The 26315-nt window shown below is 42.8% G+C and overlaps 2 protein-coding genes across 2 annotated transcripts in view; both read right to left on the reverse strand.

The window, feature by feature from the left end:
* trappc9 (trafficking protein particle complex subunit 9) overlaps positions 1–26315 on the reverse strand; it is a 339982-nt gene that overhangs the window by 142341 nt on the left and 171326 nt on the right. The window contains exon 20 of the mRNA XM_080441558.1: positions 16623–16733. Coding sequence (XP_080297684.1) covers positions 16623–16733 — 111 coding nt within the window. The remainder of the gene's footprint in view (positions 1–16622; positions 16734–26315) is intronic.
* LOC308094845 (charged multivesicular body protein 6-like) lies at positions 2598–3233 on the reverse strand (the record flags this gene model as incomplete). The annotated part of the gene is made up of 1 exon (XM_080441671.1): positions 2598–3233. The coding sequence occupies one exon, from the start codon at positions 3231–3233 to the stop codon at positions 2598–2600; it is 636 nt and encodes a 211-aa protein (XP_080297797.1).

Below are 26315 nucleotides of genomic sequence, written 5' to 3' on the forward strand. Positions count from 1 at the left end.
CTGCAGACGTTTATGGCACAAACATGCCAGAAATAAATACATAAATAACGTAAATTGCATTGTGTCGCTGTCTGGCAGAAACCTTGTATCTCCATATTAGTTTTTCTTCCATAAATTAATACCATATTTTATGCATGAAAAGTATAGCAAAAGTAGCTGATCTACAAGCTCATACAATGTGAGGTTGTACCTGCTATTTTTGTGGGCATTGCCCAAAATATGCCCACACTATTTAGTCACAAGCTCTTGTGACTAAAATGATATCTACTTTGGATCTACATTTGCTCCATTTCTTGAAAGGTAACGTTTTTTAACATACAGCACAAGGTTCCCCCCCAAGAGCGACGATTTGCTAACTGTACATCTCCACTTTCATGTCTCAAAACCCACGCTAGAACATTTAATGGCACCAGGCAGCGGCATAGTTAACGGGGGGAGCAGCGAGAGAGCGAACGTAAATCATTCACAAGACGTTATCAAAGCACTTGCTTCGCTCTTTCTTTGACAGCAAGTAATTGTGCGATTTCACGGGGGGGACGGGGGGGGGCGTGTCTCGTGTCTCTCCGTGTGCGCATGTGTTTGTTTTCACGCAGAGAGCTATTTTTAGCTCACGTGCAGAGCTTCATGGGCGAGGGCTGCTGCCTCTGCACAGGCGAGAGCAACAAACTATTTTTAGACTGCGGCTGACTCCTCGTAACCCTCGGTTACCAGCATCAGCAGAGGCAGAGCTCAATCCATATTCATCATCTCCCTCTCTGTGTGAAGGACGGCCGTACAAACAAGCCTTTACAGCCAATTAATTCACGGCAACTGATATCAAATCATATCTCTGTGCAGAAAAAAACGGCTACAAAACGCAATTGGTGTAGTAATCTAAATTTAGGCTTCTCAGAGAATGAGGATGGCTCACACACGGTGAGCTATTTTTGTCTGCACTAAAAAAAGCCAGAAGCTTTGTGAATAATATGTGCTTCCTTACTAAGTTATTTAGTGAGCTGGTTAATTCACTGACATAGACTTATGCAATGTGGGTGAACTGCAGCAATAAGGTCAATATGGAGCTACAGCGGCTCTGAAGATGATTTAAAAATCAATCTATAAGCACCTACAAAGCACTACTCTATCTATAGCATATATATATATATATATATATATATATATATATATATATATATATATATATATGTGTATGTATGTATGTATGTATGTATGTATGTATGTATGTATGTATGTATGTATGTATGTATGTATGTATGTGTGTGTGTGTGTGTGTGTGTGTGTGTGTGTGTGTGTGTGTGTGTGTGTGTGTGTGTGTGTGTGTGTGTGTGTGTGTGTGTGTGTGTGTGTGTGTGTGTGTGTGTGTGTGTGTATGTATGTATGTATATATATATATATATATATATATATATATATATATATATATATATATATATATATATATATAAACTACGCTATGGTAAATTAGCATGGTACATTACATAACATAAGATCTCTTGAGGCTACATAAGCAGCCGTAGCAGTTCCTCAAGCACCTCTGTTGAGTTATTTCAGGCTGAGGGATGTGGGTGATGCTTCTATGAATACACTCCGAGATTAAAAAAAGAAGTTAAAAGCATACACGTGAGTGAGCAGAGATCTAGATGTTCCAGCACCTAATTGTATCCATCACCAAGGGGGGATAGGTAGCAAATAGGGCAAACACAAGGAATGCACCCCATTTCCACTACAAATGTGTCTTCAAATAATATTATTATTACTATTTTCACAAATAAATTGGAAGTCTCCCACTGATGCTGAGGAAATGTGATGGCTAGCGGTGTGAAGCCGGATACCAGAGAGAGGAGCTGGCACAGCAGTGGTGCAGCATCTCAGCTGTCAACCCTTATCTTTGTCACAAAGCCCCAGCATGGCCCCATCTTCCTTAGTGGACTCCCTGCTCACATGTTGTGATTAAGGCCAGAAATTGCTCATATTCTGCTCAGGGTAGATACAGTGTGCATGCAACAGCAAAACGCAGAAAGATAAAGGCCGCTGCATGGGAGCGGTCTGAAGTGGCGCACCGTGCCACTGTCACTGGCACACAAAGAAGCTTATAACTTAGGAGTAAGAACCATGCCCACCGCACCTTCAAGCACCTTAAACTAGAACAAAAAGCCATTTTAGTTGTATACTGTATATGTTTTACTATTAATATTATATATTGTTAGTTCTACAGTGTCTGAGGAACAAGAATAAAATCATTTTACTCTTATGTACCTGTACACTCGATATAACAATAAAGAAATAATGCACCTGCATTTGCATGTACCTGTAGTGTACTGTATGTCAGCTGTGTTGGCTGTTGTACGTACACTAGCCTGATTACAGGCTATTGTACGTATATTGTTCATAGTCCGTTTGCTTACATAGTTCAGGTTTGTTTTTGTCCTTTTCTATGACTGTACCGCACAGTAATTCTTACTCTGTGTCTTACTTAACAACTGTGCTTCCTTTGGTGTCTGAATTTCCCCCCGTGGAATCAGTCCACTCTATTCTATTCTATTCTATGCCATACAAGCTGTTGGGCTGTTGTAGAGTCACCAGGTCACCTGAAGGGTTCAGGCATGTGTCTGAGCAGCAAGCATCTTTCGTTCAGGCTTCTTCCTTGGTCTGTCCCGTTCTGGCCTCTTCTCTGGCCTCTCCTCTGGGATTTCTGGCAGGGCCTTGGAGGGAACCTCACGAAGCTCCACATCTTCCTGAGTGATGATAGCCTCCAGCTCAGCCAGCACAGCATCCTCATCTTCTTGTGTCAGACACCCTGCTAGGATCTCATCTATCTGCCTTTGGTACTCAACAGAATACTGGGTTTCGTCCATAATCCGTTCCACCTCCTCAATGGACATCACCTCGTGCATTTTCTTCAGACAGTCATTTCCCACTTTCAGCCCGTCGATGACTTTGACTTCAATCTGGGCGAACTCAAGATCCTGAACCATGCGCTCCACGTTTCTTATCTGGCTCTCCGTCTTGTCCAGGAGTTGGTCCTGGTAGCGCTTTTTCTTCAGCAAGAGCAGTGCTTTTTCTTTCTTTCCGTTCTTCAGCAACTGCTTAGCTAGAAGTCTCTCCTTTTCTAGCTGCAGATTGACCCTCTGCTGGCATTGCCGTAGCTTATCTCTCTGTTGTTTCAGTTGCAATATCGCCCTGTCTTGCTCTGTCACTCGAGTGCGTTTCTTCCGGCCAAAAATATTCCCCATAGTGAGACCGCATCCCAGCTACCGAGCACACATATGAATAAAACGTAAGCACTCCGCTGGGTAGAGCGTCAAACTGATCATTATCTTCATTGAATCTTATACTGGCCTTAATCGCACCTGACAAGAATGGTTGGCAAATGTGGCCCCTCTCTGTTCTTTCTTAAACTACTTGTGCTGTAGCCTTTATCAGTGAACTATGACTTCATAGTTCTAAGACTTTAGTCATCTATGACGTCATGGGTATGACGTCCATACTATGATGTCAGTCATCTCAATATTGAGTTTAAACCGCAGACAGACACACGCCCAGTGATAGAGGTGATGGACTTTATCATTTAGATGCAGATACACATGCAGGCACTTCGGGTCACGTTATCAGCTTGCCTGGTATTGCTGGGGTAACAGCGCGTTCATGTTTCCCTACCCAGCATAGGTGTCGTTATTGCATTGTTTAATAATCGCTTTGCAAGTAAATCTTGGTAACTTAATTATAAACTTGGTTATACAGTATATTCTGATTCACAAGACATATAGCACTTGTGCATAATATTACTTAATTGGCTGAAAAGGCTGAAGCAAGTCTTCATTATGTTCATGTTGTGCTGTTTCAGCTGGAGGTAAATTTCCCCATTCTAGTCTAGAGGCTGCCTAGAGGGCGGGCCAAAGAGCAGTGGTGGAAAGTAACTAAATACATGTACTTAAGTAAAATGTTTAGGTACTTTTACTTTAATGGAGTATTTCCAATTGTCAATACTTTTACTTCTACTCCACTACATCTCAGAGGCAAATATTGCACCTTTTACTCCATTATTTCAAAACTTTAGTTACTGGTTACTTTAAGTATATTTTGATGCCAATACTTTTGTACTTTTAATCAAGAACATTTTTGATTACTGAACTTTTATATGTGTTTCTAGTTTCTACGTTTTACTTTTACTTAAGTAAAGAAGTGTAGTACTTTTTCCACCACTGCCAACTGCTGGAGAATGTTTCCCAAAAGTAGGCACTGAAATGACCTTAATAATACAGCACCTCCAGGCATTGTTGTTTACAACAATGACAATGTGGCTATGAGAAACAGAACATTACCATAGATATTATCAAGGGGTTAGAGTGACATCAAGAGAAAAAAGAAGTATGTGTTCATACATTGTGTATGAATGAATACACATCTACACTTTGTGGCTGTCACTCTTGCTGTTTGTCTGAATAGCCATACAAGATGCATCTTTTAATATTAAAACATGTATAGGCCTATAGTGCGGCATGGCCACTCGAGCAAAAGGAAAAGAATGAAATCAGGCCTCGAGAGAGAGAGAGAGAGAGATAGAATGTATTTTCTATTCATGAAAGACTAAAGTTATTATGGAAGGAATGACACAAAGAAACCTGCAAAGAAGTGCTAGTGAACTGCACAAGGCGGTCTGGCTGGTTTTATTTATCCAGCTGCATGGCAGATATAGACGGCAGCCCCTCAGGGCTTCATAGAATCAGCTACAGATCTTTCTACAGGTCTTTCAGACACATACCGAGAGTCTACAGACGCACAGCCATGGGGGGTTGAAGGGTTGACTCATTCATGCCTAAACACTTCAACCCTAGCCTTCCTGTTCTGGGTCGAACGTTTCGGCGAAAACAAGCCGAGAATGTTTCGCTCGTTCCTTTCACCGCCGAAGGGATTCAACTCAGTCACATGCACTGTGTTACTCCACAAAGACAGCATATAAGCACACACCTGAACACTGTATAGATAGAATGCATACAGAACAAATGTATATACAGTATCTTCTCTATAGATGCATAGATATGCATACCGGGACCTTAATGCACATATTCTGTAAATCTATGCAAATGAATTACATTCCCCATTGTTCATCTCCCCACTGCTGCTAAGGTTTCGTTTGTTAGTTTGTTTGTTTGCGGACATTACTCAGTTACCCCCCTCCCCCCTTCACACACACGCAAACACACACACACACGCACACACACACACACACATACACATACACATACACGCACACGCACACGCACACGCACAGACACAGACACAGACACAGACAAAGACACAGACACAGACACACACACACTCCAAACAATACGTTGTTGCACATTGCACATTCCCCATAGCTATTTGCTGTTAAAAAGTTCCTTTTACAAGGTGTAGAGTGTGGGTCTGGCCTGGACTTTTTAACCATTTTCTTTTATCATATCACATTTGTCTTGTTCTTTTTATTTCTTTAAAACCCAGTGTATATTGTATTGCTGTCGCTGCACAGTCTTGCAGACATGCCGCACCAACATTTCTCTGCTTATACCCATGAGTGAGTAACATTCTTGATTCAATACATATGATGCCCAAATGATTTTGGCAGGGCAGAATATTCTCTCTACAGTACTTCCATTTATAATTTACACTTTTTTTTTTTTTACAGATCAAACCCTGTGCGACAAGACCATTTATTTGTGAAATGTTGGAGGAGTTGAGGCAGAGTGAAATAAGAGATAATTTGCATGCTTCTGGTATAGAGCTCCACAAAGGCTGATCAATTTTATGCACTCTGTGTGATAGAAGAATTTGCAAAAATAATGACTGTTCTACCAATTATCAGTCATTTCAGAAAGACACAAACTAATATGCATAATGAAAGCATAGTGATGGAATGAAAGTAAAAAAAAAAATAATTGTGCAGTGCAATTTTTCAAGCTTTTCTTTACGAGAAATAGCGTGACAACAAGATTGCTACTTTTGCTTTTCAACTGGCATATACCATTCTGATGATCTATATATTTGCTTTTTGATAAGCTACCCTCTCCAAACATATTATTATGATTTCTGCAAATGTCTCTTTACGACGCGGACCACCCCTGTGAAATCCATTGAAATCCCATGCTGTGAATGTCATTTAGCCTGAGAATAATGTTATGCCAGGCGGACCCAGTAATCACACAAGACAATTGAACCACCCAGAGGGGGTGAAAAAAAAAGATACAATGATGCATCTCAACTTGTAGCGCATCTCGATTTACAAGCTCGATGATCTGCAACACAATCTCACAATGTGTTGCGATGTGCTGCGTTGTGAGCTGGCTTTTTTCAACTGACACTGTCGTATGGCGAAGGACCTTGTGAAAGCCACTTATGGTAAATGGTGCATTCATATAGCGCCCTTCTCCGAAGCGCTTCACGATGCGCATTATATTCATCAATTCACACGCTGCGCCCATGCGTGACCACACAGCAGACGTTCAGACTCTGCTGTGAACGTCCACCAACGTTACACGAAGACAAAGCAAGACCCCTCCCCCAACCGAACAACGCAAAGTCTGCATGCCCCAACCCCCCCCCCCCCCCACACCAACAAAATATGGCATTTCAAACGGAAAATGCAGCCCGTTCACCAGGTGACAGGAAGACCCACTCAACCGAACATACACCCCGCAGCAGTGAGGGCCAATGGATTACAGAGACACTCAACATCCACTGTGTATTCATTCATGAAGCGCACTGATAATAAAAAAAGATATAATAATAAACACAGCAGTGTCCCTTCTGACTGAGATACAGGATTTCTGTAAGAAAAGGTAACTATAGCCTTGAATACCAACGGTTCCAGAACCATGTGGCCCATAGCCAGTGGTGTAAAGTAACTAAGTACATTTATGTTAAGCACTGTACTTAAAGGGGTAGTTCACCTAAAAAATGACTTATTTTCAATTACACACCCCATGAAGCATCGAATTCATGGAGTTTTTTTTGTTTTTGTCGCATTCCAAAGCCAATAATTTGCTGATCTGGCGACCTCTCATTCTCAGGGCCGCAGGGTGGACACTAACCACATACAAAATGTCAATTGCTGCACCTTCTTCTGTTTAGCGTAATATGACACATTGTTAAAGTAGTAAAACATACGCACGTTGGTTTTTCTTGGCTTTTAAAGGTAAGAGTAGGGCCAGGGAAGTGGCCACTGGTGGCAGTCAATGGGGGCTTGGGATGGATGGATGGATGGATGGATGGGTGGGTGGGAGGAGGTTCAAATGAAAAATAATAGCTCAGAGCAGCTCATTTAAGAGACAAAACTGTGAACTTAGTTCAAAACTAAAAAAATAGTGAACTACAAAGGTGAACCAGTTGATTTTAATGTGAGTGAAGTGAACTTTGAGCTGGCTCTTGTGAAGTGACGTGAACTCGACTCGCACAATACTGATGAGCAGATGAAAGCAGTTCTGTGTTCCTCTCCCACTTATCCCTCAATCCACAGTTCAAAAGGGTGGGAGCACGCACGCACGCACGCACGCACGCACACACACACACACACACACACACACACACACACACACACACACACACACACACACACACACACACACACACACACACACACACACACACACACACACACACACACACACAGGGGTGTACTGGAGGTGGGGTGCGGTGGAGCCCCGCTCCACTAGTTCAGAGGCCTTCAGTTGTTTGAGCTGCAGGTGCGTACCCGTGAGAGAGCGTCTACCTCACGTATTGATCAAAAACAACCATTCACACACCATTACCAACGCTTACAAAAGCTGCCGAGTGTCAACAGTGTGAATGAACATAGGAATGACCCTGGCTGGATGCATTTCAATGGTCCATTGTGTGAGCTGCTAAGTACTGTAGGTGTACGCATATACTGTCAGATGTTCTGAAGCAGTCAAAAGAGAACGTTTGGATAACAACGTGGCAGATGGATTCCTGGCGTCTGCAAGGTAAATGCATACGACAAAGGTATCCCCATTATGCAATTAAATAGAATACAATCAAAGAGGTTATTTTCAATTGGCGAGCGTGTGCGCATGTACAGCATGTGCGAGTAACAACGTGGCAGATGGATTCCTGACGGCATGCAAGGTAAATGCATACGACAAAAGTATCCCCATTAGGCAATTAAATGGAATAAAATCAAAGAGGTTATTTCAATTGGCGAGCGCGTGCAGTATGTGCAGTATGTGCAGTATGTGCGAGTGCATGCACATGACGTAGCTCTCCACGTGTAAAGGAATCCACAGTACACCACTGCACACACACACACACTCACACACACACAATTAGGTCTAATTTGTAAGTCCTCCCTCTACTCTGTGTGTGTGTGTGTGTGTGTGTGTGTGTGTGTGTGTGTGTGTGTGTGTGTGTGCGCGTGCGTGCGTGCGTGCGCGCAAACGATTGTTTGTGTATGTGTGTGCGTGCAAGCGATTGTGTGCGTGTGCGTGTGTGTGTGTGCGCGCGTGTGTGAGCGAGCGTGCACGCACACACGCCCGTCTGATAGCGTTTCCAAAAGCGCCTCTATAAAAATCAATTAAACATGGTTTGTTGTGGAAAAGCAGCGCCGGGGTCTGATTGACAGAATCATTTGTAGTGTGTTCTAAGGATTGAGCCTCGGCTTCAGAAATCCTGGCTGAAGGCTCCGGAATACATCTTGCACCTGACACCCTCATTCATCACAGCATGTGTGAGGAATATGAAATGACAGCGACCATCTGAATTTCAGAGGAAGGACACGCTGGGAGTAGACGAGCGCAGTATGGCTCGGCAGACGGAGGGTTAACCCGTTCCATCCGGGAACGCATCTCTGTCATTTTAGATTTCTTTTTGACTATTCAAAAATAGCAGATCTACAAGCTCATAGCGCGGCACCGAGTGCCGCGCTATGAGCTTGTAGATCTGCTATTTTTGAAAAATCGTGAAAAGTTGTGCAAATCTTTGAATATATATTTTTTAAAGCGAACATTTGTAAAATATTTTGTTCCAGGGACCTCCAGGAGCAAAGATTTGAGTTGCAAATGTTCGCTTTAAAAAAATATTTATTCAAAGATTTTGCACACATTTTCACGATTTTTCAAAAATAGCAGATCTACAAGCTCATAGCGTTATGAGCTTGTATATCTGCTATTTTTTTTAGAAGCCAAAGAAATCTAAAATGACAGAGAAGCGTTCTCGGATTGAATGGGTTAAATGTGCGGCCCTCTTTACGCATGCAGAGCGCAACCCTGTTCTCACTCATCAGTGGCGTGTGCGGGATGAATGCCTATAAATATATTGTCACCGTCGGGTGGAAACCTCATATGTCCAAAAACTGTTACCTTTCAGGACTCAAGTTCAGAAATGGCAAACGATATGATCCACGAGCTCAAAACGTGCCGCATCGGGCCGTGTTTTGTGCATGTAGATCGATTTTTTTTGTGCAATTTTTGTGTGACACACTGTAGTGTGACAAAGCAGGGCATTAATCTATGGAAAGAGGTAACATAAAATATGGAGATAAGAGGTTTCCGCTCCCAACAGCGACAATATGTGTGTGCATCGATGTACTTGTGCAAATACTGACCCTTGTGTGAGGATGTTTAGCCTGATTTATATTTAATTGCGTGGCAAATTAGCGGCTCTACAAGCTCACAACACGTCACACGTGACACGCTCTGAGCTTGTAGATCGCCAATTTTTTTACGGCACGCGTCGCTGGCAAGCACATATAGTGTTATTATAGGAACATAACGTGATTCACCCAGTCTGAACTGAGCATCAGTGAGTCAGTGCGGCTGCATCAATATGTGGAAATATGTCATCAAAACAATCAATCGCTCTAAAGAATTAGTATCCTCAGGATCACAGCTCATCTGGTGATAAAATCATTGGTGTTGCCGGTCAGGTGTCGAAGCAGGAACGAGCAGTCTGACTCTGAATGACGTTCATGTATGATCCAAGCTGATATATACTTTAGTTTTCTAAGGCTTCCATTTACTGCTAAAATACTGAATTACCGGTTATGTGAGCGATTGGATCACTCCAATATGATATGTCCCTCCGCGGCAGAGCGGAGGCACCGAGGTAGATTACCAGATTAATCCTCGTGTACCGCGTGTGCCACGGCCAGGGGGCATCGCCCTCTGCGACTGCCTCAAATCCCTGCCTGGCCCACCTTTCAACCTTGTGTCCTTCTAGCGGAGCCCTAGAACACCGGAATGACGATTAGAGTGATCCAATCGCTCACATAACAGTAGTTACCTATGTAACCATCGCTATGTAGCGCTATATTGGATCACTCCAATATGATATTGACAATACCCGATTACTCTGTGATCTAGGAAAAGGGACCAAGCACAAATAAGTGCCCAAAGCCCTCACTGGGCTGAAGTCACTGCGGGCAGCACCTACATCACCCTCACCCGAGGGAGGGATGTAGGCCCATAAACGTAAAGGCCGGTTCGGAAGAGAGCAACTATCGGCAAAAAAAGAGGGGTTATAGGACGGAGGGCAACACCCAACTTGTCAGGGCCTATCCGAAAACACTCTCCACTCACGGAGAGTGCATTACCAACCCTCTTGGTGGAGGTAATGGCCAACAGGAACACCACCTTCCACGAAAGATGCTTGAGGGAGATAAGAGTCCAAGGGGCTCAAAAGGCGGCTTTGACACTCGCCATCTCTGCTGATAGGCTGTGTTAGTCGCGCAGGGGCCCTGGAACTATGCAACGTATGCACAACACCGTCCAGGAGCCCCAACTCCGACCGCCTACGCTTCTCAGGGGCCAGTCCCTCAACAGATGGCACCACTATTGAAAACCAACTGGGGCATGGGGCCATCGCTTAGAGTGCTGCCCTCCCATCAGGGGGGACTGGGACCGCGCCAACCAACACACCCCCGTCACCATGAGGCGACGGCGCCTGTGTAGCCGCGGAAGCCACCCGTGGCGCAGGACCGGGACAGGACGGCGGCCGCCGTCTCCTGTCAGGGCAAGGAAACGCTGGAGGAGAACCCACGAGCCGCTCTAGCGGCCTCAGTGACCTCACAGCACCGCAGATAAGAAGGGACCTGACCATCGGGACAGACGGACACAGTAGCCTGGATGCCCTAGTGGGGCGGTGGCCGAAGCGACGGATTAAAATTCACATTGGGGCGGTTAAAATTGTATTTAGGGACTTTTAAAAGTGTGTGTCTGTGCTTGGTGCGATGATGTGTCTGTGCTTGTGCTTGTGCTTGGTTATAGTAGGCTTATCTTACGTTTAACATTGTTATAGTAGGCTATCTTTAATATCACAATCCAAATCAAATGCATAACGTTATCTACTCTTTATGGAGCGAAGCGATGTTTTGGTGAACAGAGATCCAAGGTGTTGATCCATGAAATGGACACACAGATGGCAAGGTTTGCCTCTCAGCCACAGCTCGTAGATAGGCAAATTTCGACTCTGGATGTTGGATACGTCCCAGATTGACAGAATGTCTTTCTGCTGTCCTCTTAGCAGCATGTTTGAGGGGGATGACCAGTACTGCCTGCGGTAACTTTTATTAATCATTATATAAACATGATAATGTTCCATGTGTCTCGTGCAGTGGTCTGGTCTGGTGCTGCGAGTTTGGGCACCATATGTGCAGTGAGTAATATGCGCAGTTGGCAAAAAAGATCCTCTTCGACCGGTCAGCGTCCCAGTGGAGATTATGTTTCGTCCCAAATACATATTTTTACGTCCCCGGGACATCGGGATTCCCTTAGTCTCGAGCCCTGGTTGCTATATTAGTTATACTATAGCTAAAATCTAAAATGACACAGATGCTTTCCCCGTTTTAATGGGTTAAAATAACATTTAATTCACACACAGGGACACACTCACGTAAAGTTATGAATCACAGCTTTGAATTTAGTTGAGTTTATTATAGTAGCGACATGATAAAGAATTCCATCCTGGGGTTTCAATGTGAGAGGAGTTAACTGAACCTTGGCTCTTTGAGGAAATTCATAACAGTGACAGATGGCACTACCGAAACACACAGCTTTCCTGTGTGACAATTATACTTTTTTTATGACACAGCCTCATTCAACATTTGGATGGGTTTTTATCTCATTTTACCACATAGAAGAGCATCACCGTGCCACCACACACACACACACCAAAGAAATATACCGCCAGTCAAATGGAATGCAAATGATTAGTATTCATATTTTAAAGTAGCAAGTCCTCACTGTCAGGTGGAAAGCTTGTAAGTCCAAAAGCGTAACTTTTCGGGAAATGGGGAAACAATACTATGTTCCTATGGAGCTTATATTGCAGTCACAAGCTCCTGTAAATAATACTTCTCAGTGGTTCAATATATAAGACCCACAGACAAACTCAACCACTTCCACGTTAAAATGTTTTTCAAAATAACAAAAAAAGCCAAACTACAAGCTGATGCGACACGTTGTGAGCTTGGTAGATCGCCTTTTTTTGCTTCTTTTGTGCGATACTGTTGCACAAAGAAGTTGGGCATAACTTACTTAAAAAAACAAAACACACACATACAAAAACTTGAAATATGGATATACAGTACAAGGTTTCTCCCCGACAGCGACTAAGTGTGCAAGGTTTAGATATGGCTGTTGTTTCCCAGGCTTTGAGGCTCCAACACCAGCAACGAAAGTCAGAGACGGCAGGTGCACTGGCTCGTGTGCACATTTTTAATTAAACAATGCTTCTCAACTAGATATATACCAGGGACAAGTGACTTAGATTTAGCTCTTCCTTGGCCCTAACTGTGGATTATATATACCGACAAGTGACTTGACTTTTTTCTTTGCTTTACCTCATGGACCTACTTGCGGATTATACCAGTGTCAACCTACTTTATGTGGATTATGCGGTCGACAGGCACTGACATTTTGCACCTTAATCCCATGTTTTGTGTTTTTTTTTCTAGCACCTTAACTAACGTCCATTAAGTATATCATGCACAGCATTAGATCTACGCTCTATGCTCACCATGTGTAAAGATGTAGATATTTGTTTTGTATATTTTCTTCTTTGATCTCCTTTTCCCCTTGCCCCCCTCCCCTTCCTCTTCCCTTTCTTTCTTCTATGGAAATAACAATATGCACGAAAACAAATTTCACCCACTTCTTTACTTCTGTAAACCTGTGATGTGACAATAAAGCTGATTCTGAAGGACATCTCTGCCCCAACGTTAAACTCACACCGTTTCGCATTCCTCATCACACATTGTTACCTAAAGACGGACGTTCTTCTGAAATCCAGTCAACTGGATTTCATGTCTTTCCCAAAACTCCTTCCTTATTGGGTGTTCTCCAGACCAGAGTTCTGGATGTTCTACAGTGGTTCTCCAAACATTTTCAAGTCAAACACCACCAAATTGAGATTTGGCCCACAGTCCCCCAAGCCCCCCAACTGGAAAGCATTTTCAGATTTAAAACTGCTTTTTGAAAATAGCAGATCTACAATCTACAAGCATGTGACCTTGTACATCAGCTATTTTTGCGAATATCCAAATTATAAAATATGGTAAAGTGTTTAAAATGATGTTGATGCTATATTAACACATTTTTAGCTGTCTAGTGTTTTGATTTTCTTTATCTCATCGGCAATTGTTTAATTCAGTTTATTTATTTTATTATGGATGTTCTTCTGCTTTTAAACTTGTGAAGCACTTATAACACTGTAATCTCTCAAGACAGATTCCGCTAACAGCAGAATCTATTATTGAACAAATTTGAAAAATCTCAAAAGTTTACACATGTTTAATTTTTAAACACAAATCTTCTCTTCTGGGGGTCCGTGGCACAAAAATGAATTCAGATGGGGGTCCACGGCCAAATATATATATCAATTTGACACAACAACGTTTGAGTACTACTTGTCTACACATTCCTCAAAGGGCCAGTTCCCTGGCACATAAACGTGGAGAAGCAGCTCTGCCGCAGACACCTTCCATCTCCTAAATGCCACTTTGTGTTGTGTCCTGAAAATGACAGCTGACATCTGTTCCGCACCAGTCAACTCATTTATATTCATAAACATTAAATCAATGGCGGCTCATAACACAGCCGACATAAGCCAATACAAAGCAACATTGCCAGAAAATGGGGAAAAGGTCCCAACGGGTGAAAAATCTAACGGCATGACCGTTTGATTTTTTTTTGACACTCAAAAAAAGAAAAAGAAAAAAGTTACTTTTCCGACGTTCAGGGTCTCCCTTCTCTTTCATCTTTCTTTGTCAGGACGTAGCTCGGTGATCTAAACACTCAGGTTTCTTGCAAGAGGAAGGATTATTTGGAAATGTGGCGAGCAGTGGTGTAAAGTACATTTTTACTTAAGTACAATTTTGAGGTACTTTTACTTTATTGGAGTATTTCCAATTGTCTATACTTTTACTTCTACTCCACAACACCTCAAAGGTTAATATTGTACTTTTACTCCACTACAATTATTTGAAAACTTTAGTTACTTGGCATATATAAATTATTACATCATAAAACATACATTAACCACTTCAGTCCTATTTTATACCTAGGCTATTTGAAAATAGATTACTACATGTTTTTGTGAGGGTATTAACTACCCTTGGAGACACGGGGAGAACATGCAAACTCCACACAGAGTAGGCCCTTTCGCCAACCCCACCTAGGGTATGGGCGCTGATGACGCGGAGGAGAAGACACGCCCCAAGCGCCCACAGCGTCCCCGGCGGGAATCGAACCCAGGACCTTCTAGCTGTGAGGCGACAGCGCTACCGACTGCGCCACCGTGCCTCTCATGTTTTTTGTACTTTTTGGTACTTTAAGTACATTTAGATACCAATACATTTGCACTTTTACTCAAGTAACTTTTGAACACCAGACTTTTACTTGTAACAGAGTACTTCTACATTGCAGTATTGATACTTTTACTTAAGTACTTTTTCCACCACTGCTGAAAAGCAGCCTCATCCAACCCCGTTAGTTCTCCCACATAATAACATTCCTCTCCCGTGGAGGGAGGAAGGCCTATGAGTCACCAGCACGGTGTGCACCCCCACTCACTCGTGGCGACGAGGATGCACCGTTGGAGACAGCGCTGACAGGGATCATAATTTGCTACGTTCCTGAGGAATAGCGGAGCGGAATGTGGGAGAGAGAGAGAGAGAGAGAGAGAGCGAGGTAGGAGGAAGAAGAGGAGCGTATGGGTGGGAGGAATCTCACCAATAGGGAAAAGGTAACAGAGAGGACGAATGATGCGGGGATCTATACTTGCCGTCATGCCGTCGTTTTGCGCACCGAAAAAAAGCCGATCTGCAAGCTCACAAGTTTGTATTTTCTGCGTGCGACACCGGAGCGCGACTAGGTATAAATCGGGAACAATACCATCAACGTCAAGATCTAGGACCGTGCAAACACAGTCGCGTGGTGTTTCTGTCAATGAAAAAAAGAGTAAGAACAGTGGCGGCACATTCCTCCCAGTGAGAGCGTTTTTAGTACCATCCACAAAACAACAGAGTTGTCACTATCCCAACGTGTCTCCCTTCACAAGCATCACATTTTATTGTATATTGGTTTTTTTTAAATAAATAACACTTGGTCTCATATTCGGAGGTTGTAAATGCTGTCAGGTACCTTATGCTGCTGAAATACGCCATCTGGTCCACTACTATGTAACGGTGACAAGGGGCTCTTTAACCCATTTAGACCTGAGGCCAATTCTATGAATGTCTTCTAAATCCCAACAGTATTCTGGAAAAAAAAACATATGTTTCTATATCAGTGGTGCTCAAACTTTTTCATGTCAAGGACCCCCAAAATTATATTTATTTGGCCGCCGACCCCATCTCAAAATATTTTGTTCCAGGGACCCCCAGAAGCAAAGATTTTAGTAAAAAAAATCACTTTAAAACAATATATATTCAAAGATTTGCACACATTTTCATAATTTTTCAAAAATAGCAGACCTACAAGCTCGTAGCGCTCGTAGGTCTGTGTGTGTGTGTGTGTGTGTGTGTGTGTGTGTGTGTGTGTGTGTGTGTGTGTGTGTGTGTGTGTGTATGTGTGTGTGTGTGTGTGTGTGTGTGTGTGTGTGTGTGTGTGTGTGTGTGTGTGTGTGTGTGTGTGTGTGTGTGTGTGTGTGTGTGTGTGTGTGTGTCCGGAGGTAATCTCGCAAGCCATTGGACCGATCGACACCAAATGTCTTGCTCACACTGCCAGTGGGCCATAGAAGTTCCTCGACTCACTTTGTTTTTGTTAGGACATCTTGATCTTCACTTGTGTTTCCGTTTCAGTTCCTGTTCGGCGGTTCTGTCTGTGCTATCTTTGCTTGTCACGGCGTGTTCCCTTAGTTTCTTTGTTTGTTTGGTTGCAGGAAAAAAAAACTTGTCTCATGAGTGCACTTTTTCTTGTCTTTCACCCACAGACAAAGTTGCATTTATTATTATCTCATTTTGAATGTTTTTTTTATCTCCGTGCTTCGGTGCGTTATCAAAGTAAACTGTTGGAAGGACCTTGCTACTGTGGGTACTGTATATAACCTTCACGTGGGAGCAAAGTGAGCCAGCGGTGAAATGGGCCCAGATCTACTACTGTGTGTGTGTGCAAACTGGGAAGCGTTCCACTCACCTCTGGCACTCGCTGGCGTGGAGCACGAGGTCCTGGTTGTTCTTGGCGCTGACGGTCAGCTCGTGCTCCGTGGAGTTGAAGACGTCCAGCAGCAGGTGACACTGGCGTGTGCTGTGGACACACAAGCACAACTTCCAGTCAGTATGGCTCCAAACCAGTGGTTATTTCGACTCCCTTTTCATATCAAGGTCCATTATGTATTCGGCATTTGAGCCACGGACCACCATTTGATGAGATTTAGACTCTCAGACCCAAAACTTTGAATATCTTGTTATCATTGGATAAGATTTTGTCAACAATTCCATGCTGTATTGATGTGGTACCATAGGAGAGATAACAGGCAAACGATCAAAATAACAATTATTTAATTAAGTAATGCAGATGTTTAACAATAATTTAACTCTTGAGAGCGTAAAATGAAACCAAATGGACCCGTAAGGGTCCATTTGGTTTCATTGGTTATAAGGGGTCCTATAAGGGTCCATTTGGTTACCAACTCTCCATCATTTAGCTGGGGACCACCTGGAACCCCCTCAATGACCACTGGTGGTCCCCGGACCACTGGTTGAGAACCACTGCTCTAAACCAGTATTCTATCCTTTTTTGTGTCAAGGACCCCCCCAAAAAAGTATTCAATCAGAATCAGAATCAGGTTTATTGTCACATCACAGGTTTACAAGGTAAAAAAGTGGGTGAAATTCGTTTTTGTACATCGTTCCCATCGCAACGTTAGTTTCCATAGAAAGAAGAGGGGGGGGGGGAGAAGAAGAGGGGTGGGGGGCAAGTGGGAAGGAGATCAAACAAGAGAACAACAGAAGGCCAGACAAGTTATCTACATACAATCAATCAATCAATCGTTTTCCACTAGATCAGCCTGCAGCCAGAACAGCCGGCCACTGTTTGAAACAGTTCCAGCCAGCTACTTTTTTACAGTCCTTTTATGTAAGCTCTGATCTAGGGTTGCAACAGTGCATTTAACTTATTAATTTAATCTTAAAATGATCAATTAATAATAAATCCCTATTTTGGGCCTGTCATTACGGGTGAAAACTGTACGAAAATAGCTGATCTACAAGTTCACAACTCGTTGCGATGCGACACGTTGTGATAGAGCAGAGCCTATACTTCACTGGAAATGAAAGATCAACTGTTGCTCGCCGCTTGTTTGTGTAATATGCGCTTGTCAGACACCCAACATATTAGTGCAATTTGCCAAGTCAAATATATTTTCTTCTGCCTCGTCACGTTAATTATGGATGAGCGTGTAAAATGTATCCCGTGCCAACACTCCACCTATCTTAACAAGACTCCATTAGTGTGATTACACCACACATTTAGGACAATTCTGTTGATTGACACTTTACTACTTTCAATCTGGCGTCCCTACATTGGGCACGTCATTATACCGTCCAAAATTGTGAAAATAGACTATCTACAAGCTCACAACACACCGTGATGCATTGCAAGCTTGCAGGTCACCTATTTCCGTGACATTTTTCAACAACTTGAGCTTGTAGATTCTTCTTTTCGGTAATGATGGTACAACAAAGTATATAGCTCTTAAGTGGTTGACACCTAGCAGGACATTGTACACTCGTGTTCCATCCTGTTACCGCGCGCGCACACACACACACACGCACACGCACACTCACACTCACACACACACACACACACACACACGCACACACACACACGAGACAAATGAGATGAAGAGGGGACACAGTGTGAAGCCCTCTTCACTCCTTGTCATAACATCAAAGGTGGCTGTGCTTTCATCAGCCCCACAGGCCTGTGGGCAGAAGGCCATCGCCACATGATCCCTGAGTCTTGCTTTTCTCATGCAGATCCTAAGAGGACCAATTTGCGATTTAGATCAAGACAGCAGAAACGCTGCCTCCATTTCAAAAGGTTAATTTGACCCCCCCCCCCCCCCCCCCCAAGTAGCCTTTTTCTTTCCCTCTCTCTGTAATTACAGATGAAAGGAATGGACGCCTTAAAACCAGCCAAAAAAACGAGGGGGGAAAAAAGGCACTTGTAAAACATAACAAGGTGATGTCAACAGGACATTTACATAAACACAGATTTGAATAGATGTTTAGATTAAAGTAATAAACTTGCACAGCACCTTCAAACACTTACAGTACGTGCTGGGACACACATGGGCAACTCTATGGTGGCCCGGCGGCCCCTGCCTGCACTTAATGCGGCCCGAAGGTCAACATACGAATACTGATTATTCCAATTCCAAACGTGCAAGTTTGCATGGCATTTCATGCAATGTCATTGCATTCATTTCTATTGTATTTTTTCATGTCCAATAGTTAACTCTTTCACTGCCAGATATAAATAGAAAAATGAATCACCCACTGCCAGCGATTTTTGGTTTTCCTTACCTTTTCAACTAGTCACTAGTCAGAATATTTATATCCAGTATGATCGATCGCCCGAGGGTTGCTAAACACGGAGGGTGTCACTGTGCTTCCGTGAGAAAAGAAAAAAAAGTCATCGCGAGCCCCGTTTGCTTGTTACAGGCCGTTGAATATAGCATGTCTCGTTAAAAAATGCAGGGAGGAAAAAAAGAAAAAAGATACAGCCGCTTCCCCAAATACGCTAAGCAGGAAGTAAACACATTCCACGCCAGAGTTTAATATCATAATGTACTCACCAGTGCCAGCGATTTATTGTTGTTTTTTTTGTTTTTTTCACGTCGCTACAGACCTCGCTAAATACCTTAAGATCGCGCGTTAAACTGTTTGTAGACACACAGGGTAGCTGTGTGAGTGGCCCAGAGAAGACCGTTTCGATCGGCGACATTCCGTTTTGCAGTAGTCGCGGTTTATGTTAAACAGCATTCAGCGAGGAGAAAAAAAACTCAGAGATAATGGTGGATTATGGGAAGATTTAGAGCGGCGGCGGGTGGGAACGAAAATCTCCGGATACGGATATTTCCATATCCGGGTGTGCTACAATGAAATGTGTCACTGCGAGGGGAGGCCTACAATGAAATGTGCACTTTGAGAAAAAAAAGAAAGAAAAAAGACCACTTCGCGTAGAACTACGCGACTGGCACTACAACAAAGTAGTACACTGAATAATTGATGTACACCGTATAATAATCCCTTTATGTGTGACTATTATAGATTTGAGTGATGGGCTTTACAGTATTCTACTGTGAGAGTGCAGAAATGCAACGTGGCCCCCTGGAGTGAGTGTGGACATTTAGTGGACCTCTCTCTCCATCATCAAAGTCACCCACCCTTGTGCTAGGACAAACTGTTCTCTTTCGTAATACTGCTGATATTCTTTGATTAATCCTTTTTTTATTTCCTTGTTGCATATGTTTATAGTAGTAGTAGTAGTAGTAGTAGTAGTAGTAGTAGTAGTAGTAGTAGTAGTAGTAGTAGTAGTAGTAGTAGTAGTAGTAGTAGTAGTATATTTCTGCTATGGTGTCCAGGAACCAGAACAAAATAATCGTATTCCTATGCACCCGCACACAAGCTGTAACCATAGTGGAACCTTGACATAAAGGAAGTAGTTACCACAACGTACGGTACACTACAAAATAAACCTTAAGCCATATAGAAAAGTTTGTTCAATTTGCAGGTAACCACAGATAACTCTTTAATCCCTCTACGGCTCAAAACACATTTTCTTTACTCCAATGTCTCTGCATGTAATTTACAGCTTTGACATACGTTTAAGAAATCATGTGTCAGGTACATTCATTCTTTCCACCCAAAGCAAAAATCAGTTTGTTCTTAGAGCAGCTGTAATGAATCAAAAGCTGGCAAACCCCACGTGACGGTGGCAACTCAAAGGGGGGACGCTGTTCCATTCTTGGCCTTTAGCGGGAAACGATAGTGAACTCATAAATATTCACAAACAAGCTAATTCCATGATGCGTTTCTCATAGCGTGCTAAGCCCTTTGGCCCTTTCATGTCTTGGCTTTGAACGGCGCCCTTCGATTCCCCCATGTGACGTCAACATAAGACCCCCACTGCAGTGGAATCACGAGAGCAGGGCAGAACCAATGCAGTAAAAATGCAGTTAACGGCTGATTTATACTCTGTGCTACGACGGTGTCCCGCGCCGAAAGCCGATCTACAATCGTGTAGATCGGCTATATTTTCAGTGTGAGACACCGCCACGCAATGAAGTATAAAGGGCTTTTCACACGGGGAACGATGTTACTTCAGCATACTTTGCTTGGATCCGCGGGATTACACTGCTCTCCTCATGTGCACACCTTTCTACACGTCGCATAGAATTATAATATTTGTTTTTACACGATTCATCCCCTTGCAGCGGGCAGGCGTGTGCGTGAGAAAAGCACAAACGCAACATTATGCTTCTGTAGATATCTTAAATTTTTGCCTATCCTCGACCAATGGTGGAAAGTAAGTACTGTACTTAAGTAAAATGTTGAGGTATTTTTGGATACTTAGCGCAATTTTTTTTTTTCAAAAAGAACCAGGGCAGGGGCTTCACGCCGCCCCTCTACCCAGCCCGCAAGCACCTCGATCCTGGGTACGGGGCTGGGTGGAGGGGACCCCCCAGTCGGCCCTCCACACACCTGCGGGAAAATTCCTTGAGGCAGGAAGGCAGAGGCCGTGCTCCCAGAGGGCCCTGGACACTTAAAGCGATTTTTTATTTTTCAAAAAGAACCAGGGCAGGGGCCTCACGCCGCCCCTCTACATACACACGTTTCTCAGTTTTCTTTCTTTTCTGTAATGTGACAATAAAGATGATTCTGTATTCTGATTGTGTAACAGTTTCACGGTGATTGAACCCACCGGTCGGATTGCCCGTGCCCCCCTACCTGCCACCCGCCTAGTAATAAATTACTAGGCGTGTCATGAACCCTCGCACCACTATTCTGGGGCAAACATTTGGCAAAAGCAGCTGACACAAGCTCACCTCGGTCAATTAAGCATATAGGGTTTAAGTGATTAAATCAGGCTTAACATAACAGATGCAATGGAACAATGCAAGCCAATGCAGCCGTGTGCCCACCTTTTTTTTGTGTTCTTCAGCTCACCGACATTATCTCCAAAGGGAACCCTCGCACGTATACCCCTGGCTAATCTCAGGGTTAATAGTGGCTTAAGATGAGCCTGCCCGCGTGCCTAATAAACTGCCCGCGGGGAGAGTTAAAGGGGTATATTCTTTTAAAGAGCTACCCATGTTTCTTTAATTGTCTGTTTGTCTTTGTTGGGAGACATGATTAACGGGGCTGAGTGGGGTGAGGTACTGATTTATAGGGCCAGGGCGCTTAGCCGGGGTGATCAATCAGACTGCTGGACCACAACAGTAGGCGTTGGGGAACTGAGACCCCATTGCTCATGCACTAAGCGCCCCAGATAAACTGGAAAGGACAGGGATATAGACTCAAGACGTTTGCTCTGTGTTTACACCACTGGAGACAATGAGACCTTATTGTTCAAAGTTGCTGATGCCAGCATGAACTGACATAAACATTCAGTTCATATGAAAATACACTTTTTTTACCCCGTGCCATTTTGAATATTCCGAGAAATATTCAAAAATGTCTACTCATAAAACATACGTCTGAATGACATAAGTCGCAGAGCAGGTCCCATTGTTCAGACATGGACCAAATTAAATATGAAATTATAACATAATGAATAAAAACGTACTAAAACATTTCTTCATCAGAGGCCTCGTACAACAACATATTAAAGGTGTAAAAGAAATGTTATTTTTGTTCTATATATGGGCCTTGCCGGATCGGGCCCTTTTATGCTATAAAAATGTTCACCTATAATGACATGCCCTAAATAGGGATGCCATTCTGCAAGTGGCTAACACATTCAGATATGCATTAAGTCGTGCTATGGAACGGGGCATTGAAAAAAATCGAATTAAATAAATAATTCAAAAACCCAACACTAGTGGGTTTTAAACAATTTTGTCTGTGTATTCTCGTCAAAGTGCAGAATGAGTCAGATGGTGCTTTAGGCGACCCCGGGGTGTTTCAAAGTGAAAACAAAACTGACCCAGTAATTTGCTTGTACGGTGATGCCATAAATGATTCATCAGCCGAATATCAATATTTCGGACTCGTTTATATTTGAAAATGAGTCAGGGTGTGTGTGCACTGCTTCTGGGCCTCTAGCTGCGTGCGTGCGTGCGTGCGTGCGGTGTTTCTCCTGCATAGAGAAATGTATGAAGCTCAGAGACAGGGTGAGCTCAGAGTGATATTAATTATATGGTTTTTGCTACCCCACTTTTTGTCTTTTTAACCCATTCAATCCGGGAACGCATCTCTGTCATTTTATCTTTATAAATATTTATCTTTATTTTTGTCTTTGGCTATTCAAAAATAGCAGACAACACAAGCTCATAGTGCGGCACTCGGTGCAAATGTGTGAAAATGTGTGCAAATCTTTGAATATATACTTTTTAAAGCAATAAGTTGTAAAAATATTTTGTTCCAGGGACCTCCAGAAGCAAAGATCTGAATTTTAAATGTTGTTTAAATATATATGTATTAAAAAATGTGCAGAAATGTTGAAGATTTTTTTTAAATAGCAGAGCTACAAGCTCTTAGAGCAACACTCGGTGCCACGCTATGAGCTTGTATAGATCTGCTAATTTTGAATAGCCAAAGTATAAAATAATGGTTATAGCTCAAATCTAAAATGACAGAGATATGTTCCCGCATTGAAAGGGTTAAAAAGTGAACTTTTCAACAGTAACATATCAATGTCTGTGATGCAGCAAGCTGCTTAACAAAGCCTTCCGTATGGAAAGGTTCGCCCTTTGTGTCGGTTCCTTTATCCCAGATTGAAAACAGTAGCACTGAAGCTCGTTTGACATATTGAACAATCAGTGATTTTCCAGGAGCATTGCAAAGATTAGCATGTTTGCCAAGTCATACTAGAGTAAGTGTTTGACTTCCTTCCAGTCAGGACACTTCAAAAGTACGAGAAAAAGTGAATCGGTTCAATCATATTTGGAACTGTTTCCGGAACGGTTTTTATCACACTGTCAGAGCTGGTTATGTGGACATCACGTCTGCTATACAATTACAATACCGGTGGTCCTCAAACTTTTTAATTTCAAGGACCATCATAACTCTGAGAGTGTACAAATGGAATCAAATGAACCTGTACGTACACACAGAGAGGGTCCATTTGGAACCCCCCTATAGGAATTGTTAAAGGGAACTGTTAAGGAATCAAACCGTTAAGATGGAATCGTTAAGATCCTAAAGGATCCCAACCCCAGTAATATGACGCTTTATATCGAGATCTTTTTTTTTATGAATAACAAATATAATGACAAAGCACTGTATAACTCATCAGGAAGGTGTTGTAAACAATAATAAATCATAATACAATTCTTCTTCTTAACCAGTTGTGTTAATTGGGGTTTCATTTACTCAAGTATGATAGACATTTCTGTTCATCAAAATGGTCAGAAATGACTGGAAAATGCATAGATTTCTGTCATATACGGGAACACCATTGCCTTATACTGTTGCACATAATCGCGGCACAGACCAATCAGGCTTACTGTTGTTCGTAGTCACCCCCCATAGGCCCATTCTGACCCTGGTGTGTGTGGTGGAACTACTTGTGTCCTTTTGCCACTGTGTCTCTATGTGAGACGATAGCAAGGGGATTATCTCTTTTCCTATAGCTTAAATCACATTCTAAAGAAGGAGAACATAGTGTTGCAAACTGTGTTAATAACTGTGTTATAACACACGCAAAAACATGTATTAAGCTCAGTCGTGGCTTTTCATTACCCACAAATTGTGTCTCAATCTGTTGGAAAGGGACACGTTTTAAAAGTCTACGTATTTTGTGCCGACGCGCCTTTAAGCGGTAAAGCTACTGGGCGTGCAGACTAAGCGCGGCCCGCAGCCAAATAATGAGCGTGATCCATTTCTGAAACGTCTCGTCGCACCGGCGAACGAACCGTGAGATCAGCCTTTTTTCCATTATCGATTGGAAAGGAGGATGCTCACGGGGGCGGAACGATTCTTCCAAACCAGGCATCACACTTCTGTGTACGAGACCATAAAATGAAGGCTTAACCCTTTAAGACTGGGAACACATCTGTGTGTCATTTTTTTTATTTCTTTGGCTGTTAAAAAATAGCAGATATACAAGCTCATAGCGTGCTATGAGCTTGTAGATCTGCTATTTTTGGAAAATTCGTGAAAATGTGTGCAAATCTTTGCAAAACATTGAACATTTGTCAACTAAAATCTTTGCTTCTGGGGATTCTACAAATGTCTTCTAAATCCTAACTTATGTTGCTGTAATATCAGTGGTGCTCAAAAATGTTCCATGTCAAGGACCACCCAAAATGACATGTATTTGGCCGCGGATCTCAAAATGTTGTTATGTTGTAAAAAAGTATCGCTTTAAAACATCCGGTCTTAATGGGTTAACTGGGTGTAAAATGGGAAGAGTTGTCAACACAATGCAGACCAGCATCGAAGCAGTCAGGTCCGTCCGCTAATGATCACTTGAATCCTTTGTGGTCCGACAGAAACAACCACGGCAAACTCCCAGACACGTTCGCCTCGCTGTGACAAGTTGGGACCCCGGCTAGGGGATTTGCCGGCAGTTACGTTTGTGGACATTGGTATTTTCGTTGGTAGCGGGGAAACATTGATATTTTGTGGATAGCTGGGACATTGATATTGTGCAGTGGGTGTGGGAGGCACAAATGGCACACGCCACGGGAGAAAGCAAAAAGACCAAAAGAGATCAATGAAACGACAACCGCCAGCCAGTCAATCCCGTGGATCTGCAATCGATAAGTAGTGATTTTTGCAGCGCTCCTTAGGCACAAATACGTGACATATCCCTCCCTAGATCTAATGTAATGGCCTTAATTAGCGTGGTTGGATTTAGAGTGCTGCCAATGAGGTGCTATATTTAGCTGCAAAGGGATCGTTAAAGGATACCGCCAGGTTTGTCTAACATTTTCGTTGCACAGACTCACTGCACTGATTTAAAGGAGCAATAATTCTGTGTTGTCAGGTTAATATATGCTGTATGTGCATTCACTGACACAAAACCTCCTATGGTCCAAAGTTACAGGGATTTTATAGCAAATAAGCATATATCATACTAGTCTGACAACACTGATGTATGTTTACTTTAATGTAGTGTAACATGTGTCTTTTTAGTCATTATTTAAAGTATAGCTTGGTCTTCTTTTTTCTTTTTTTACTCACTCATTTTGATTTTTATACATACTGTAGATTGAAAACATGTATGTGTGTGTGTGTGTGTGTGGGGGGGGGAGGTAGGGGGCTTTAATTTAGTTTTTATGGCTATGTGGCCACCTAGAGAGAAAATAAATAAATCATGTAATGCTGCAATATATAGTATAATCTGTGCAGCATCTCGGCATTCAATAACAGTGAGTTGGCAAGTGGTTGAGTGCTCCTCCTATACCTGACTGGTCAGAACCTATATACCAGGTTTCATGGTATACCAGGTTTACCCTCTCTGACCCCTGTTGACCGGAGTCCCCCAGGGGTCTGTACTTAACCATAGCCCCCTCCTTGTATCACCTTTACACCAGATCCATTGGCTTGGTCATCTTTGCTCAAAAAGCTCTATTATCACTGTTATGCTGATGACACTCAACTGTTGTTCTACTTCCCTCCCTCTGCCACCACAGGTTGAAGGGCACCTCGCTGC

Source organism: Gymnoscopelus braueri, assembly GCF_963280865.1.
Source record: "Gymnoscopelus braueri genome assembly, chromosome: 11".
NCBI lineage: Eukaryota > Metazoa > Chordata > Actinopteri > Myctophiformes > Myctophidae > Gymnoscopelus > Gymnoscopelus braueri.